The 15,879-nt window shown below is 35.5% G+C and overlaps 1 protein-coding gene across 1 annotated transcript in view; it reads left to right on the top strand.

Annotated features, from left to right (window-relative positions):
• DNAH10 (dynein axonemal heavy chain 10) overlaps positions 1–15,879 on the top strand; it is a 145,762-nt gene that overhangs the window by 64,982 nt on the left and 64,901 nt on the right. The window contains exons 33-38 of the mRNA XM_031948437.1: positions 3,202–3,336; positions 4,024–4,176; positions 5,318–5,506; positions 7,872–8,018; positions 10,334–10,525; positions 10,739–10,857. Coding sequence (XP_031804297.1) covers positions 3,202–3,336; positions 4,024–4,176; positions 5,318–5,506; positions 7,872–8,018; positions 10,334–10,525; positions 10,739–10,857 — 935 coding nt within the window. The remainder of the gene's footprint in view (positions 1–3,201; positions 3,337–4,023; positions 4,177–5,317; positions 5,507–7,871; positions 8,019–10,333; positions 10,526–10,738; positions 10,858–15,879) is intronic.

Below are 15,879 nucleotides of genomic sequence, written 5' to 3'. Positions count from 1 at the left end.
TATGCCAGTGATTAGAAAAGGCCTGTATCTGTAGTCACCAATGTAATGTAATTTAATTCAACATTTATTAAGTGCTTTCTGTTGTCATAAGTGAAATTTAACAAAAAAGTAAACCAAGGCATCTTTCTTTGAATAAGTTTATGGTTTATTTGCAGGGGGACAAACAGCTAATAAAGATCAATAGATTGCCTCAGTTTCCAGACAAAGAATTCAACTGAAGATGCAGCTTATTCTTACAAGCATAGAATAAAGGATAGAATAGAAATCATATCATTGGTTATGGAATTGGTAACATGATAGAGATGAGGGATCATGATTGGTTACATTACAGAAAGTGGATATAGCACATATTTGGGATGAAGATCACTTCCTGAATTTATGGGTCCCAGTTGCATCTTGAGGGTATTGATAATGAACCAGAGATGTAAGCTCACTGGTCCCTGGTAATTAGATAAGATCACCTTTTTTTAATTAGCAAGAATGAGGCTAAAGATGGGACATAGAGTCACTAGTCTTCATGTCCAGGGTAACACACAAATGTTTTGAAGTTTCTCAGACTGAAGATATGTGGACATTTATCAGCAGGAGTGTTTCTGAAATAATTCCCCTAGACTTAAGAGTATTTTGTAAGAGTACTGAAACTCTAAACCTTGAGTTTTTCTTTAACAAATAGTGGTTATAGGAGAGCTCAGATTTTTGCATCTAACTTGAGAGAGAGAGGCTCAATTTTTGAACTCAAAGCACTTCTTCCCTTAAGAGACAAAGAAGAGGCTTGGGTTTGTTACACAGAATACAGAAAATCACTTAGAGAACAAAATAAAATGTTAATACATGCTCAATCTCCTCTATGTCCCGTGCCCTGAGGAAGCTTAATAGCTAGCAAGGGGGATGGAAGCTAGATGGCACAGTGGATAGTGCAGCATCAGGAAGACCTGAGTTCAAAAGCAGCCCCAGATACTTAACCTAGCTGGGGACCTTTGGCAAGTCATGAAATGGAAGGATGAAACTACAACATCTTGTGGGGAGATAAGACACCTGGATAATTATAGTAAAAAGCAACATATACTAAGTGCTTTGGAGAAATACTGGGCTAAGGGAGAAAATATTATTACTCGCAGAGAAGATGAAGGAAGACTCGGGTGATTTAGAATTGACTGTTAGTGAGGGCTTAGGACTTAGGGAGGCAAACAGCCAGAGAGAGACAATATACCAAGTATATGGAACAGTGTGAGTGAGCAAAGTATAGATGAGGGGAAGGGCACGATGCATTTGGGAGATGAGGCGGAGGGTGATCTCTAGTTTGCTTGGAGCAATAAATGCCTCCAGGGTCAGAAGTTGAACTGTAGGCACTAGCTTCATAAGTCTAGAGCTGGAAAGTACCTAGAGTCCATCATTTTATAGATGAGGAAACTGAGGCGGGCAGAGATTAAGTAATTTGCTCAGGGTCACACAACTACTAAGTGTCTGCTGAATCCATGTTTTCTTGACAGGGTCCAATGTTCTCTCTGTTACAACAGGCAGCCTTTTAGGCAGAAGAAAAAAAAATTGTTGTTCAGGTACAGGTTATACTAAATGACTTTTGGTGGTCAAGCCATATCAGAATGTTATATCTGTGATTTTTCTTGTGGATACTCACAAGTCCTTGGCCATTTAGAATTCAGTGTTTGACAGTTGCTGTGGCTGAAAAAGTTCCCCTTGGGCTACCTGGACAGAATTCAGCAAGGCAGGTCTTAGAGTGACAGATATACTGTCCATTTCTAGATCTACATCCCAAACTTTTCCAGTGCTAGGATTTTTATGCTTCTGGCATATAGTTTTTAGGAACTCAAGGTCATTTGGGATTTTAAAAATTAAATGGAAACCCCTAAGTGACAAGGGGTTACCCATCTATCTTTCTTTATCCATTCATATCTCTCTCTCTCTCTCTCTCTCTCTCTCTCTCTCTTTTCTCTGTCTGTCTCTCTCTCTGTCTCCCTCTTTCTCTGTGTGTCTCTTTCTCTCTCCCCAGGTGGGGTTAAATGACTTGTCAAGGGTCTCTGAGCTTGTAAGTATCAGGCTATCCATCTTCTGCAAGAAGATCCTTCACAGTCTGCTGGGGGATAGTAATTCATGGTTTTTCCTGATGTTGAGTCCAAATTTACTCCCTTGCAGTTTCCCTTGCTCTTACTTCTGCCCTATGGAGTCAAGGAAAACAAAGCCAATCTTTTTTTGTCCAGAACAGCTTTTCAGGCACTAGGGACAAAATTCATGGTTCCCATAAACCTTCTCTTCCTGAGGTTCAACATGGCCACTTCTTCACCCTGTCCTCCATGGCATGAACTTGAGGCTTTTCACTATTATGTTTGCCCTCTTTTGGTTTGGATTCCCCTGAGCTTGTTGACATTCTTGCTAATCTGTGATATCCAGTACGGTCTGAGCAAGGAAGAATACAGTGATGCTAGACTTCCTTATTCCTGGAACTTATGTCTGTCTCAATGCAATTTAAGAATCTGCTCTCTTTTTGGGGATGACATGTAACAATGGTGACTCATTGAGTTTTCAGTCTTTTAAAATAACTAGATTTCTACCCCCCAGAAAAACTGCTAACTACGTTTTCCTTATTCTGTATTTATGAAATTAACTCCTTAAACTCAAGGTTAACACTTAACATATATTCTTAGGCTGTTGATTGATGTAATAGATAGAATGTTAATCTTGGAGTCAAGAAGATCTGGATTCAAACCCAACTGTAGACATTTACTAACTGTGTGGCCCTTGGTAAGTCATTTAATGCTCTTTTGCCTCAGTTTCCTCATATGTAAAATGGGGATAATAATGGCACCTATCTCAGTATTATTGTGAGGAATAATGTAATATTTGAGAATAATTGAGAATAATTTGATAATTTGAGAATATTGAGAATAAAATAATATTTGTAAAGCACTTAGTACAGTGCCTGGTACACAGTAAGCCATTAACAAATGTTTGTTTCTGGCAATGGAAGGACAGAGTAAGAGGGAGGTTTTTGGTTCCTAGTAGGCCTATTAGAAAATCACAATTTTAAGAGTAGATTTAAATTAATTTCTCTCTCTCTATATATACATATATATATCTGTATCTACAGCACTTTTTTTGTTAGTTATCGACCTTTCAGAATAAATTTTTGTTATTAACCAACATCCATTGATATTTTGCATAAATTTTGTGCTTGGCTTCTTTCAGGCATTGTCCATGTACTTGGGTGGGGCACCAGCAGGTCCAGCAGGGACAGGCAAGACAGAGACCACTAAAGACCTTGCCAAAGCCTTGGGTTTGCTTTGTGTGGTGACCAACTGTGGAGAAGGCATGGATTACAAAGTAAGGAATTTTTACAAAGCCTTGTATTTCATGTACAGTTTACACTGATCTGGTGAAAGGAAATGGGATATTTTAGGAAGATTTCCTATCAATTTGGGCCCAATGATCTCTGAAGTTTCTTCCAAATCTGGGTCTAATTCCCCATCATCCTGCTGTTTTTGTGTTACAAAGATATTTAATATGTATTTATTGATTAGTGAAATTAAAGTAAATGTGGTAGAGGGTGGTTTTTGTTTTTCTTTTTTCAGAATGGGTTTCCCCCTGGAAGGCCCATGAGCCTTTCCAGATTTGGTACAATAAAATCACATGACAAAAGGTAGGACCTCAGCAGATGGTTCCTGGTCATTTCCTGGCTTTTAAAGTCTGTAGGACTCTTTGGCAGAGTGAATAATGGGAAGGGACAAGGAGAAAGGATAGCCTTGGTTCTCCTAGAGGGTCACAAGAATTCTAAAGTTTCATAGGAATATGTCTTGTGGGAAAAAAGGAGAAAACCAGAAGAGATTGCGGAGCTGAGTCAGTGAGATGATAGAGCTCTGAGCTTGGAGTCAAGAAGACCTGAGTTCCAAATCCTGTCTCAGTCCCATATATGCAAGGGTGACAGTTCAGCTCACCTTGGTGGCCTTGGTTTCCACATAAAGGCAATGGACCAGATGACCTCTGACTCTTTGGTCTGACATCCTTTTTCAGGCTGTTGGGAAGATTTTCTCCGGCCTTGCCCAGTGCGGAGCTTGGGGCTGTTTTGATGAGTTCAACCGTATTGATGCCTCTGTGCTCTCAGTCATCTCCTCCCAGATTCAGACCATCCGGAATGCTCTGATCCATCAGCTGACCACATTTCAGGTGAGTGAGCACTGACGTTGAACACTTGGAGCAAGCAGAAGGAGGAAGCGACTTATCCCTTTTGAAAGAGTAGCCTCCTTTCTTGCTTTCCTTGCTTGGATGTTCTACTCATGAGGATGTAGTCTTCCCAATCCAGATTTTCTAGAGATGAATTTTTTTCCTCAATAGTATTTTATTTTTCCAAAAACATATAATGGTCATTTAAAAATTCATTTTTGTAAAACTTTGTGTTTTGAATTTTTCTCCTTTCCTCTTTCAACTCCCCCTTTTCCAAGATAGCAAGTAATCTGATTTGGTTAAATATATGCTATCCTTTTAAATATATTTCCATATATGTCTTGATGTGCAAATAAATCAGACCAAAAGAAAAAAAAATACAAGAAAGAACAAACAAACAAACAAGGCAAAAATACTATGCTTTGATCCACATTCAGTGTTTTTCTGAATGTAATTGGGATTTTCTATCCTAAATCTGTTTTAATTGCCTTGAATCACTGCATTGCTGAGAAGAGCCAAGTGCACAGAGATGAACTTTCAATCTTGGTAGAAATGTTGCCACCTCTGGTGTTCATTTTCCTAAAAATCATCAAACGTAACTACCCTGGAAGGCAGGTGAGCCTGGGTCTTAGGCCTGAGGGTACCACCTTTTGTGTTGGTTGGAAGAGGAGGGAGGAGATAAATCTTTATTCCTCAATACTGCAACTTCATGCAGGCAACAAGAAGAAACAAAACAATTGAAGTCTCTCTCTCTCTTTCTCTCTCTCTCTCTCTCTCTCTCTCTCTCTTCCAATATTGGCTTTTTCTTTCCAAGCACTAGGAGCATGGGATCTTGAGTTAATTTTTTTTGCACTTATTTTTCTTTTTAAAAGAATTACTTATTTTTAATACACATTACTTTATGAAACATGTTGGTAGAGAAAAATCAGAGCAAAAGGAAAAAAAACCATGGAAGAAGAAAAAAACAGAAAAAAGAAGTTACCATAGCATGTGTGCCTGAGTTATTTTTATCTTGTTTTTCTGGCTCCTAGCCCAGAAACTTGCACCAACAAGGGACATGGTACATCTTGGTTGAATCAAACTGAATTCTTTGTTGTGGGGAAGGCTGACTTGTCCTTCTCTTTAATTCCTTTTTGTGCTGTAGTTTGAAGGCCAAGAAATCACCCTGGATTCTCGCATGGGAATCTTCATAACTATGAATCCAGGCTACGCTGGCCGGACAGAACTCCCAGAGTCTGTAAAGGCTTTGTTCAGGCCTGTGGTTGTAATTGTTCCAGACCTCCAACAGATCTGTGAGATCATGCTTTTCTCTGAAGGATTTCTTCTGGCAAAGGTAGGAGAAATGTAATTAATGTAAAATGAATGAGCTTTAGCCTTTCAGCGAGATCTCTTTAATATTTCTGCTTTTTTCCCCCCATATCCTGCAGTTACAGTTTTAAGCATTTTAGCTCTTGAAGTCCTTGCCTCCCTGTTTTTGGTTTCTATTTTGTGCCTTAGAGAACAAGGAAAAAACCTTTTTCTCTGATAGTTGATGACTATGAACAAGGTGGTCCCATCCACAAAACCACAGAAAAAATACTGCTTTATGATGACAATAAGGACAGAGTCTGGCCCTGTGATTTCATTGGTATAAAGAACTCCCTTAATTGAATGCAGGTTACCCCCTTCTGTGTATCTGGGCCATGAAGAGGTCAGGTGATTTCACCCAAGGTTAAACCCCTAGCATGGATTAGAGACAGAACAAGAAGCCACATCTTGCTGGCCCCTGATTTCAGGAAAATGATTGAGGGAGTTGACAATGACCATTTTCAGTGTGATGAGTGATGCAGGCTGGTCAGATGAGGACCTTTGCCCCAGAGAGGAGGGGGGGCATCTAAGATGACTGAGGGTCTTTTAAGTGCAGCCCCTGATGCTGAAAGTACCCTTGGGTTCATCCTTATGTCACCTCCTTGTAACTGGGGCATCCTCAGAGGTCAGGGTCTGCTTGTCCCACATGAATGAGTGCCTTTTTGTCAAAGATTCTGTCTCCTTTTGTCTTCAGTATCAGACAGCCTTGACTGATTACTCTTCCTGCCATTCAGAATCAGTTTGTGCCTGGACAGCTTGGGTAGGAGTCTGGCTTCATTCCTCTACACATGAAGAGAAATGAGATCAGAATTGGGATCACTTTTTTTTTTGCTTTGGTTGAAACAAAATAAATTATGCTCCAGCCTTTTACCCCTATTCTGAATGTATCATCTCTCTGTTTTAAATGTGTTTCTTGTAAACAACATATTTCAGGATTCTGGGTTTTAATCCATTCAGCTATCCATTTCCATTTTATGGGAGAGTTTATCCCATTCACATTCACAGTTATGATTACCAGCTGGTTATTTTCCTCCCATCTTATTTTCTTTCCTGTATATACTTTGATTTTTTCTTTCCACATCTCCTTAGTAGTGTTTTGTTTCTGACAAACTGCCCTCAACCTGCCCTCTGCTCTATCACCCCTCTTCTCTTACCTCTTTCTCCTAGAGTTTCTTCTTTCTCTTACATCTAGCCCTTTTCCTTTCTTTCCCATTTTTCCTCCTAATTCCTTATAGAATAAGATAAATTTCTGTACCCAACTGAGTAAATGTTATTCCTACTTTGATCCAAAACTGATGAGATTAATCTTCAAACAATGCTCATTCCCCTCTGCTTTTCCCCTTCATTGTAATAAGTCTTTTGTGCCTTTTCATGTGATCTGATTTATCTCATTTTTTGCAGCAATGTTTTTTGGGATTTTCCTTGTGGGAAATCGATGTGATCAATAGTGACTGATGGTGATTTCTCCCTCTGGTTCTAGTATATCAGGGCACTTTCCCCTAATGATCTCTTGAAGAATGCTATCCAGATATTTTTGGTGGTGGCTTTCAGGTAGACCAATAGTTTTAAAATTATCTCTCCTGGATCTATTTAACAGGCTGTTTTTTTTTAATGAGGGGTTTTATATTTTCTTCCACTTTTTCATTCTTTTAAGTTTTTTTGAATGATTCTTGATGTCTCATAAAGTCATTATTTTCCAAGCAAATGGAGTGCCAAGCAATGGATAAAGTCATTATCTTCCATTTGCTTAGTTTTAGTTTTTAATGTGTGATTTTCTTCAGTTAGCTTTGGTATTTGAATGCATTTGGTCAACTCTACTTTTCAAGATGTTGTTTTCTTCAGTGAATTTTTTTTGGCCTTTGGCCAATTGCATTTTTTAAGGAATTGTTTTCTTCAGTCAATTTTTAATCCTTACCTTTCCAAGCTTTTTGACTCTGTTTTGCATATTTCTCATTTCTTTTCCTAATTTTTCTTCTACTTATCTTATTTGCCCTTTAAAATCCTTTATAAGCACTCCAAGAAGCCTCTTTGGGCTTGAGATCCAATTCAGATCACCCTTTGAGATTTTCCATGTGGGCGAAAAATTTGTCCTCTTCTGACTTGTTGTTTTGGTCTTCCCTGTCACTATAGTATCTTTTTATGGTTAAGGTTCTTTTCTGTTTTTTGCTCATTTTTTCTTTTTCTTTTTCCCCCTATTTTGTGGCTTTTAAGATCAAGCTCTGCTTCTGAAAGACAATTGTGTTTGTATATCCAAAGAGAAGTGGTGAGGTTTGTTTTGCATTTTATATCAAAAGGGACTCCAACCTTCTCCTTGGTGTTCATCTTTCATTGATGATTTCTCTTGTCAACAGATGCTGGCCAAAAAAATGACCGTGCTGTACAAACTGTCCCGGGAGCAGCTATCCAAACAACACCATTATGACTTTGGACTGAGGGCTCTTAAATCAGTGTTAGTGATGGCTGGTGAACTGAAGAGAGGGTCTTCTGAACTAAATGAGGTAAATATCACATCCAGTACAATTCACCACACCTTCGTTTAATAACTAAGGATAATAATAATAAAAAGGTGGCTCCATAGAGAGAGCACTGGACCAGGAGGCAGGAAAACCTGAATTCAGATTTAGTCCCAAACTATTCAGAAACATGTGGCCTGAGCATATCACTTGCCTCAGTTTCTTTTTCTGTAAAATGGGGATAATAATACCTTCTTCTTAGGCATGTTGTAATTATGGAATGCTGTGCAAACCTTCAGGTCCAATAGCAGACAGCTATTATTGTCAATAATAACAAAAAGCAAAAAGTTAAAAAGTCAAAAGAGTAAGGTGAAACAAGGAGTCAAGGGACAAAGAGATAAGACTCTCAAAAGTCTTCTCCATCACTACATTTTGAAAACATCAATTCTGCAGTGTTCAGTTTTTTTTTATAGTCCAACTCTCACAGCTATATATTGCTGCTAGAAAAATCATAGCTTTGACTCTGGACCTTTGATGGCAAGATGTCTCTGCTTTTTAGTAGGCTGTCTTTCCTTCTAAGGAGCAAGCAGTTTTTCATTTCATGTTTGTCATCACCATCTGCAGGGATCTTTAAGACCAAGACTATAAAATCTGACACCACTTCCATTTCTTTTCCATGTATTAGATGTGAGTCAGCTACCAAGACTTTAGTTTTTTTGATGTTAAGCTTCAGAGCAACTTTTACTATCTCCTGAACTTCATCAAGAAGCTTCTTAATTTTTCTTCATTTTCTGCCACTAGAGTGATACCATCTACATATTTCAGACTATTGATACTTCTCCCAGCAACCTTAATTCCAGCTTTTGATTTATCCAAGCTGACATTTTGCTTGATGTATTTTGCATATAAATTTTAAAAAATAAGTTGACAATGTACAGACTTGTCCTTTCCAAATGAATCAAATGTTTCATGTTCAGTTCTGTTGTTTCTTGAGCTTCATATGAGTTCCCCAGGAAATGAGTAAGAGGATCTGGTATTCCCATTTCTTTGAGGAATTTCACCACACTTTGTTGTGATCCACAGTTTAGATCTTTGATGTAGTCAATGGAGCAGAATGAAATGTTTTTATTGAACTTCCTTGCTTTGTCCACAATGCAGCGAATGTTGGCAGTTTGGTCTCCAGTTCTTTTGCCTCTTTGAAAACCAGATGCTCTTCTGGTAATTCTTGGTTCACATATTGCTAAAGCCTGGCTTGAAGAATCTTGAGCATAACCTAATTGGCCTGTGAGATGAATGTGATTATTCAGTAATTTGAACATTTCTTGGCATTTCCTTTCTTTAGAAAACTGACATTTTCCTATGCAGTGATTGCTGTTGAAATTTCCAAATTTGCTGGCACATTGAGTTCAGCTTTTTAATGGCATCATCTTTGAGGATTGAATAGCTCACCTGGAATTCCATCACCACCATTGGCCTTATTGTTAGCAATGCTTTCTGGGGTTCACTTGCTGTCATTCCCCAGGATTTCTGGCTCTAGATCAGTTCCCACGCCATTGTTATTTTACATTACCTAAATTTCTCCTATGTGCATTTTCTTTCCTCTTTCAAGAAAGTCAATTGATATGTTTATTTTATAGCATATAATATTTTAAAAAATAGAATAAAAAGAGAATTTTTTTATTGAGAAAAATCTGACAATATATGTAATCTATTTTTTCTTCTCCCTTCTTAACTGTCCCTCCTACCCCCAATGAAAGAAAGAAAAAAGAAAAACAAAACTCTTATAACAGAATAACAAAATAAATTTCCTCAATGGCCATGTCCAAAAATGTATGTCTCTGTACCCTGAACCTATTAGCTCTCATAGAGGAGTTAGGTAGTATCATGCTTCATCACTGGCCCATCCTCTGGAATAATTTGCTCTTGTGTTGGTCAGAGTTCTTAAATCTTTCAAAATTATTTTTACAAGATTGGCATTATTCTATAAATTATTTTCTTGGTTTAATCCACATTGGTTGATATGAACTTCCTCAGTTTTTTTTGAAAACTTAAAAAAATTTCTTATGATTCAGATCTTGGATTTTTTGGATTGGATTTTTTCTCAGAAAACTGTCCATTTATATACTTTGTGACAAACTTGGGTGAACATGCCCCCCCCCTTTTTTGTCAAAGATCTTTAAAATTTCATATAATCAAAATTGTCCATTGTATCATCAATGATCCCCTTCATCACCTGTTTGGTCATGAAATCCATATCCATAGAACTGCCTTCCTTCCTCTCCTAATTTGTTTATGATGTCACCCTTTATATCTAAGTAACATTTTTTTTGAAAATACATCTTGTTATTCCTGTTGACCAGGATGTGGTGCTGATGAGAGCTCTCAGAGACATGAATCTGCCCAAGTTTGTGTTTGAAGATGTTCCTCTTTTCCTTGGCTTGATTTCTGACTTGTTTCCTGGGCTTGATTGCCCTAGAGTTCGCTATCCAAGTTTCAACGATGCTGTAGAACAAGTGCTGGAGGATAATGGTTATGTTGTCTTACCAATTCAGGTAAAAATCAGATGGGAAACAAATGGGCAGTTCTTTTGTACCTCTGAAGAACCTCACCTCTCTCTCCTAGCTTTTCTTTTGGAAATTAGTAGATAGAACTGTCTCCCTTTTAGAAGTTGATTTATGATACAGAGTCTCATTTATTTAAAATTAATTTTATTATTATGAGCTTGAGAGATATAGTTTAATTGATTGCTAATGTATATGTTCCAGGTGGATAAAGTAGTTCAAATGTATGAGACCATGTTAACCCGTCATACCACTATGGTGGTTGGACCAACTGGAGGTGGCAAGTCAGTTGTCATCAATACTTTATGCCAGGCCCAGACAAAGTGAGTATGGAACCACATGTAGTAATTGGGTAGAATTGTCAAATCATGTTTTTTTCTCACTGTTTATTTTCCTGGAATTTTAAAATGAATCACTTTTGTCATGAAGATTTTTTTTTGGTTTGCATTCTTTTGTGAAATGATTTAGTCAATACATTTTAGGATATAAAGTAGTGATGGTCTTAAGTGCTTGACTGAGGTTCAATTTCTCTTTGTAAAATGAGAATAATAACACCTCCTGCTTAGCCTCATGGGTTGTTTTTTGAGGATAAATCATGAACTACAGATTTGCTTTTTGGATAGATTATTCCCAGGAAGAAAGTTATGCACAGTTTGGAGATGGAGTTGGGTATGTAGCATTGTATGTGGTGGATTAATGATAAAAAGAACAACTACATTTTTCAAACAGCTTTTTACTCCCAGTGATGGATTTAAATTAAGGAAGGACAAAAACTTCCATGCATTGAGATTTTCAGGAAATTGTAAATCCCAGTAAATACAAAACTATTACTTTTTAGGGATGGGAGTTTTATTTTTGACATATTCACTCATAAGTGGCTTGCCAATTTGATCTGCATTTATATGTGTGTGTGTGTGTGTGTGTGTGTATAAAACTAATATTTATAGGCAGAACAAATAAATACTGCAGAAGAAGAGTGAATAGAGCACTAGGCTTAAAGTCAGGCAGACGAATTCAAATTCTGTCTCAGACATTTATTAGTTATGTGATCCTGAGTACTAAGTCACTTAACCTGGCTGGGCCTCTGTTTCCCTCTCTGTAAAATAAGGAGATTAGACTCAGTGGTCTCTAAGATTTTTCAAGCTCTTTAATGCTCTTTGATCCTATTCTTTGTGATTACCATTCCTTACAAGTAGTCCTTAGGAGGAAAAAAATTTTAAAATTAAATTTTTTTTTGGTCAGCAGTCTTTCTTTCCCACCTCTCCTAATCCATTGAGAAAGTAAGAAAAATAAAACTTAAATGTAGTGAAGCAAAATAAATTCCCATATTGGCCATGTCTAAGAAAATCAGCTCCAATAATGCATTAATGTACATATTTTACCACAGTCCTTCCAAGTATTTGTAATTTTCCTTTTTTGTCAACTTCCTAATCTTCTAGATGTGAGATAAAAACTCAAAGTTATTTTAATATATATTTTTCTAATTTGTGATTTAGAGTAAACCTCTACTCTGTAGTTATTGAAACTTAGATTTTGTCTTTGTGAAAACTGATTACTCATATATTTTGACCATTTATTAACTGGGATAATGGCTTTTTTGGTATAAATCTGAATCTGTTGCTTATATATTTCAGGATGAGATCTTTATCAGAGAAACTTGCTGAAATGATTTTCTTACCGTACCTGTTTCTCTTCTAATTTTACCCATATTGATTTTATTTGTACAAAACCTTGTAAATTTTATGTTATCAAAACTGTACATTTTGCCTTCTTTCATACTTTCTAAGTCATGAACTCTTTCCCCATCTGTAAATCTGGCATAATTTCTTCCTTGATCTTCTAATTTGTTTTATGATATTATTCTTTATGTCTAAATGATGTCACCCATTTGGACCTTGCCTTGGTGTACGTAGTGTGAAATGTTGGTCCATACCTAGTTTCTGCCAGAGTGTGTCCAGTTTTCCTGAGTTTTTGTCAAATAGTGAGTACCTGGGATCTTTAGATGTATCAAACACTGGGCTTCGGTGATCATTTACCTCTGTGTGTTATATGCCTATTCTGTTCCACAGCTTGGGATGCTAGTTCTTCTTATTTGCCTTTTTTATTCATTAATGTCCTTGAAATTTTTGATCTTTTGTTTCTCCAGATGAATATTATTGTTATTATCTTTCTAATTCTACAGAGTAATCCTTTGATAATTTGATAGTATGGAACTGAATAAGTAAGTTAATTTAGGTAGTATTGTCCTTTTTACATATTTTCTCAGTCCACCCATGAGCAGTTAATATTTCTCTAATTACTTAGATCTGTCTTTATTTTTGCAAAGAGTTTTTATAATTGTGTTTATATAGTTTCTGTGAATTTTGACAGCTGGATTCCCAAGTATTCTATATTTTCTGTAGTTAGTTGTTTTAAATGGTTTTTTTTCCTTATAGCTCACCCTGCTGGATTTTGTTGGTAATATTTGGGAATGTCAGTGATTTATGTGGATTTATTTTGTATATTTTGACTTTGCTGACATTGTCAATTGTTTTAATTTGTTTTTTAGTTGACTCTCTAGGGTACTTTAAGTAAACTATCATGTCATCTACAAAAAGTGTTACTCTTTGCCTATGTTTATTCCTTTTTCCTTCCTTCTACTTTTTTTTCTCTTATCTTATTGTTGTAGCTAGAATTTTATTGAACCATAATAGGGATAATGGACATTCTTGCCGATCTTATTGGAAAGGTTTCTCTTTTAGCCCCATTATAAGTAATGCTAGTTTTGAGATTTAGAAAGATATTTTTATCATATTAAAGAAAGATCCTTTTATTCCTGATTTCTAAGACTTTTAATAGGAATGTATATTATATTTGGTTAAAAGCCTTTTCTGTATTTATTAATATAAAATATATTTGTCATTTTTATTATTAATATAATCAATTGTGTTTTTAGTTTTCCTAATATTGAATCAGCTCTATATTCTTATTTTAAATTCAATCTGATTATAGTGAATAGTTTTTTCCTTCCTATCTTTCTTCAAATCCTGCTAAAATTCTGTTCTCTACTGGAAGCTTTTCCTAATTCCTCCTAATTATACTATCTTCCTTCTATTGATTACTTCCTATTTATCCTATAGATAACTTGTTTGTATAGTTCATAGGTTTTTTTTTGTTTGTTTGTGGTTTTTTTTTTTTTTTTTTTTTTTTTTTTTTGCTTTGTCATTAGATTGTGACCTCCAGGAGATTAGGGACTTTCTTTTATTTTTCTTTGTATCCTCAGTGTTTAGCTTAGTGCTTGTCACATAATAGGTGTGCCTATTATTATTGCTTTAATAAATGTTCATTGATTGATTAGCTAACTGATTGCTTAGAATGAATTGTATCCAAATGTTTGCTATAATTTCATTTGGTTCTGTATTTTTCCTCTCTTTGGGAGATGGTTTATGGTTTATTCAATTTCTTTTTCTAAGATTGGGTCATTTAGATATTCTATTTTCTGTTCTGTTAACCTAGGAATTTTATAGTTTTAAAATTTTTGTAAATATTTATCAATTTCATTTAGATTGTCAGTTTAATTGCCAGTGGGCAAAATAATAGTTCCTTTTATTTCTTCTTCATTGGTTATAAAGTCTTTTTTTTTTGATACTAATGATTTGGCCTTTTAAAAATGAAATTAGATAATGGTTTATTTTACTTTTTAATTTAATTTAATTTTTTTTGCTGAGGCAGCTGGTGCTCTATCCACTGCACCACCTAGCTACCCAGTTATTTTACTTTTAAAATTAACTTCTATCCTAACTGTGTGACTCTGGGCAAGTCACTTAACTCCAATTGCTTCAGCAAAAAACAAACAAAAAAAGAAAATTAACTGCTAGTTTTAATAATTTAAGGGTTTTGTTAATATCTTCATTGATTTTCAAGATTTAATTAGGGGTTTTAAAAATTTGTTGTTTTTCTAGTTTTTCTAGTTGCATGCCCAATTTATTGATCTGTTCTCTCTCTCTTTCATAAATGAAAATACATTTTCCTCCAAGTATTGTTTTGACTGCATCTCCTAATTTTGGTGTGTTGTTTCATTGTTGTCATTATCTTTAATGAAAATGTCTCTATTATGTTTTTGTTGACCCACCCATTCTTTAGGATTTATTTAATCTCCAATTAATTTTTAATATTTGCTTCAAAGGTCCCTTATTGTGTATAATTTTTGTTGCATTGTGGTCTATAAAGGATGCATTTGATATTTCTGCTTTTAGGCATTTGTTTTGATATTTTTATATCCTAATCATCACATTTTGTGAAGGTGCCATGCACAGCTGAGGAAAAATACACATACACACACACACACACACACACACACACACACACACACACTCTTTTCTCTTCTCATTCAGTATTCTCCAGTGGTCTATGGCAGCTAGCTTTTCTAAAATTCTATTGAGATACTTCATTTTTTTTTTGTTAAGCTTATATTTAAGTGTCATGGTAAATTGAAGTCCTTCATTATTATAGTTTTATTTTTTATTTTTCCTTGTAACTCATTTAACTTTTCTTTTAAGAATTCAGATGCCATAATTCCAATAGACTTGTGATAGAAAGTGCCATCCACATCCAGAAAGAGAACTATGAAGACTGAATGTAATATTTTCACCTTTGTGGCAGTAGTAGTTTGCTTTTTTCCTTGTGTTTTTTTCTCCTTTTGATCTAATTTTTATTGTGGAGCATGACGAATATGGGAATATCTTTAGAAGAACTGCACATGGATTGCTTGCTTGTCTAGGGGAAAGGGGAAGGGGAAGAGGAAAGGATAAAAACTGGAACACAAGGTTTTGCAAAAATTGAATGTTGAAAACCATTTTTGCAAGTAGTTGGAAAAATAAAATACTATTTTAAAAAGAAGAAACATAGGAGAAAAAAAGAATTTAAATGCCATGACACTTGTTACTATTAAAATAGAATTTTTGGGAGAATATAACTGATACCATCTTGTTCTGTGTCAGCCATTTTGCTTTCTGAGAACCATCATGAACTGCAAGATAAGCTGCAGAAGCTGATGTCCTTCATTGTCTTCTTTCCTCTTCTTATTGGTTTAAAATGACTTTATTCTAAAGAGAAAACATCCCATAGTCATTGGAATGTTCTTCTCCCTTGTTTGGCCTGATGGAAATTCAATTTGATTTAATAAAATCAGCTATATTAGGAAAATAAACTCACTTATTTATTTCTTATAACAAATGATATACACTTTCCTTTAGTATACTAATTTTTTTGGTATGGCCACCTACAATTGAATTGTCATTTTTCTTTTTCTTTGTCTCATATTATGTATAAGTATTGCTTGCTGATTTTGTGAACAGAACATTACC

Source organism: Sarcophilus harrisii, chromosome 1 (genome assembly GCF_902635505.1).
Source record: "Sarcophilus harrisii chromosome 1, mSarHar1.11, whole genome shotgun sequence".
NCBI classification, from domain to species: Eukaryota; Metazoa; Chordata; class Mammalia; order Dasyuromorphia; family Dasyuridae; genus Sarcophilus; species Sarcophilus harrisii.
Note: the sequence above shows the minus strand (reverse complement) of the source record. Positions and strands in the feature narration are given on the sequence as shown.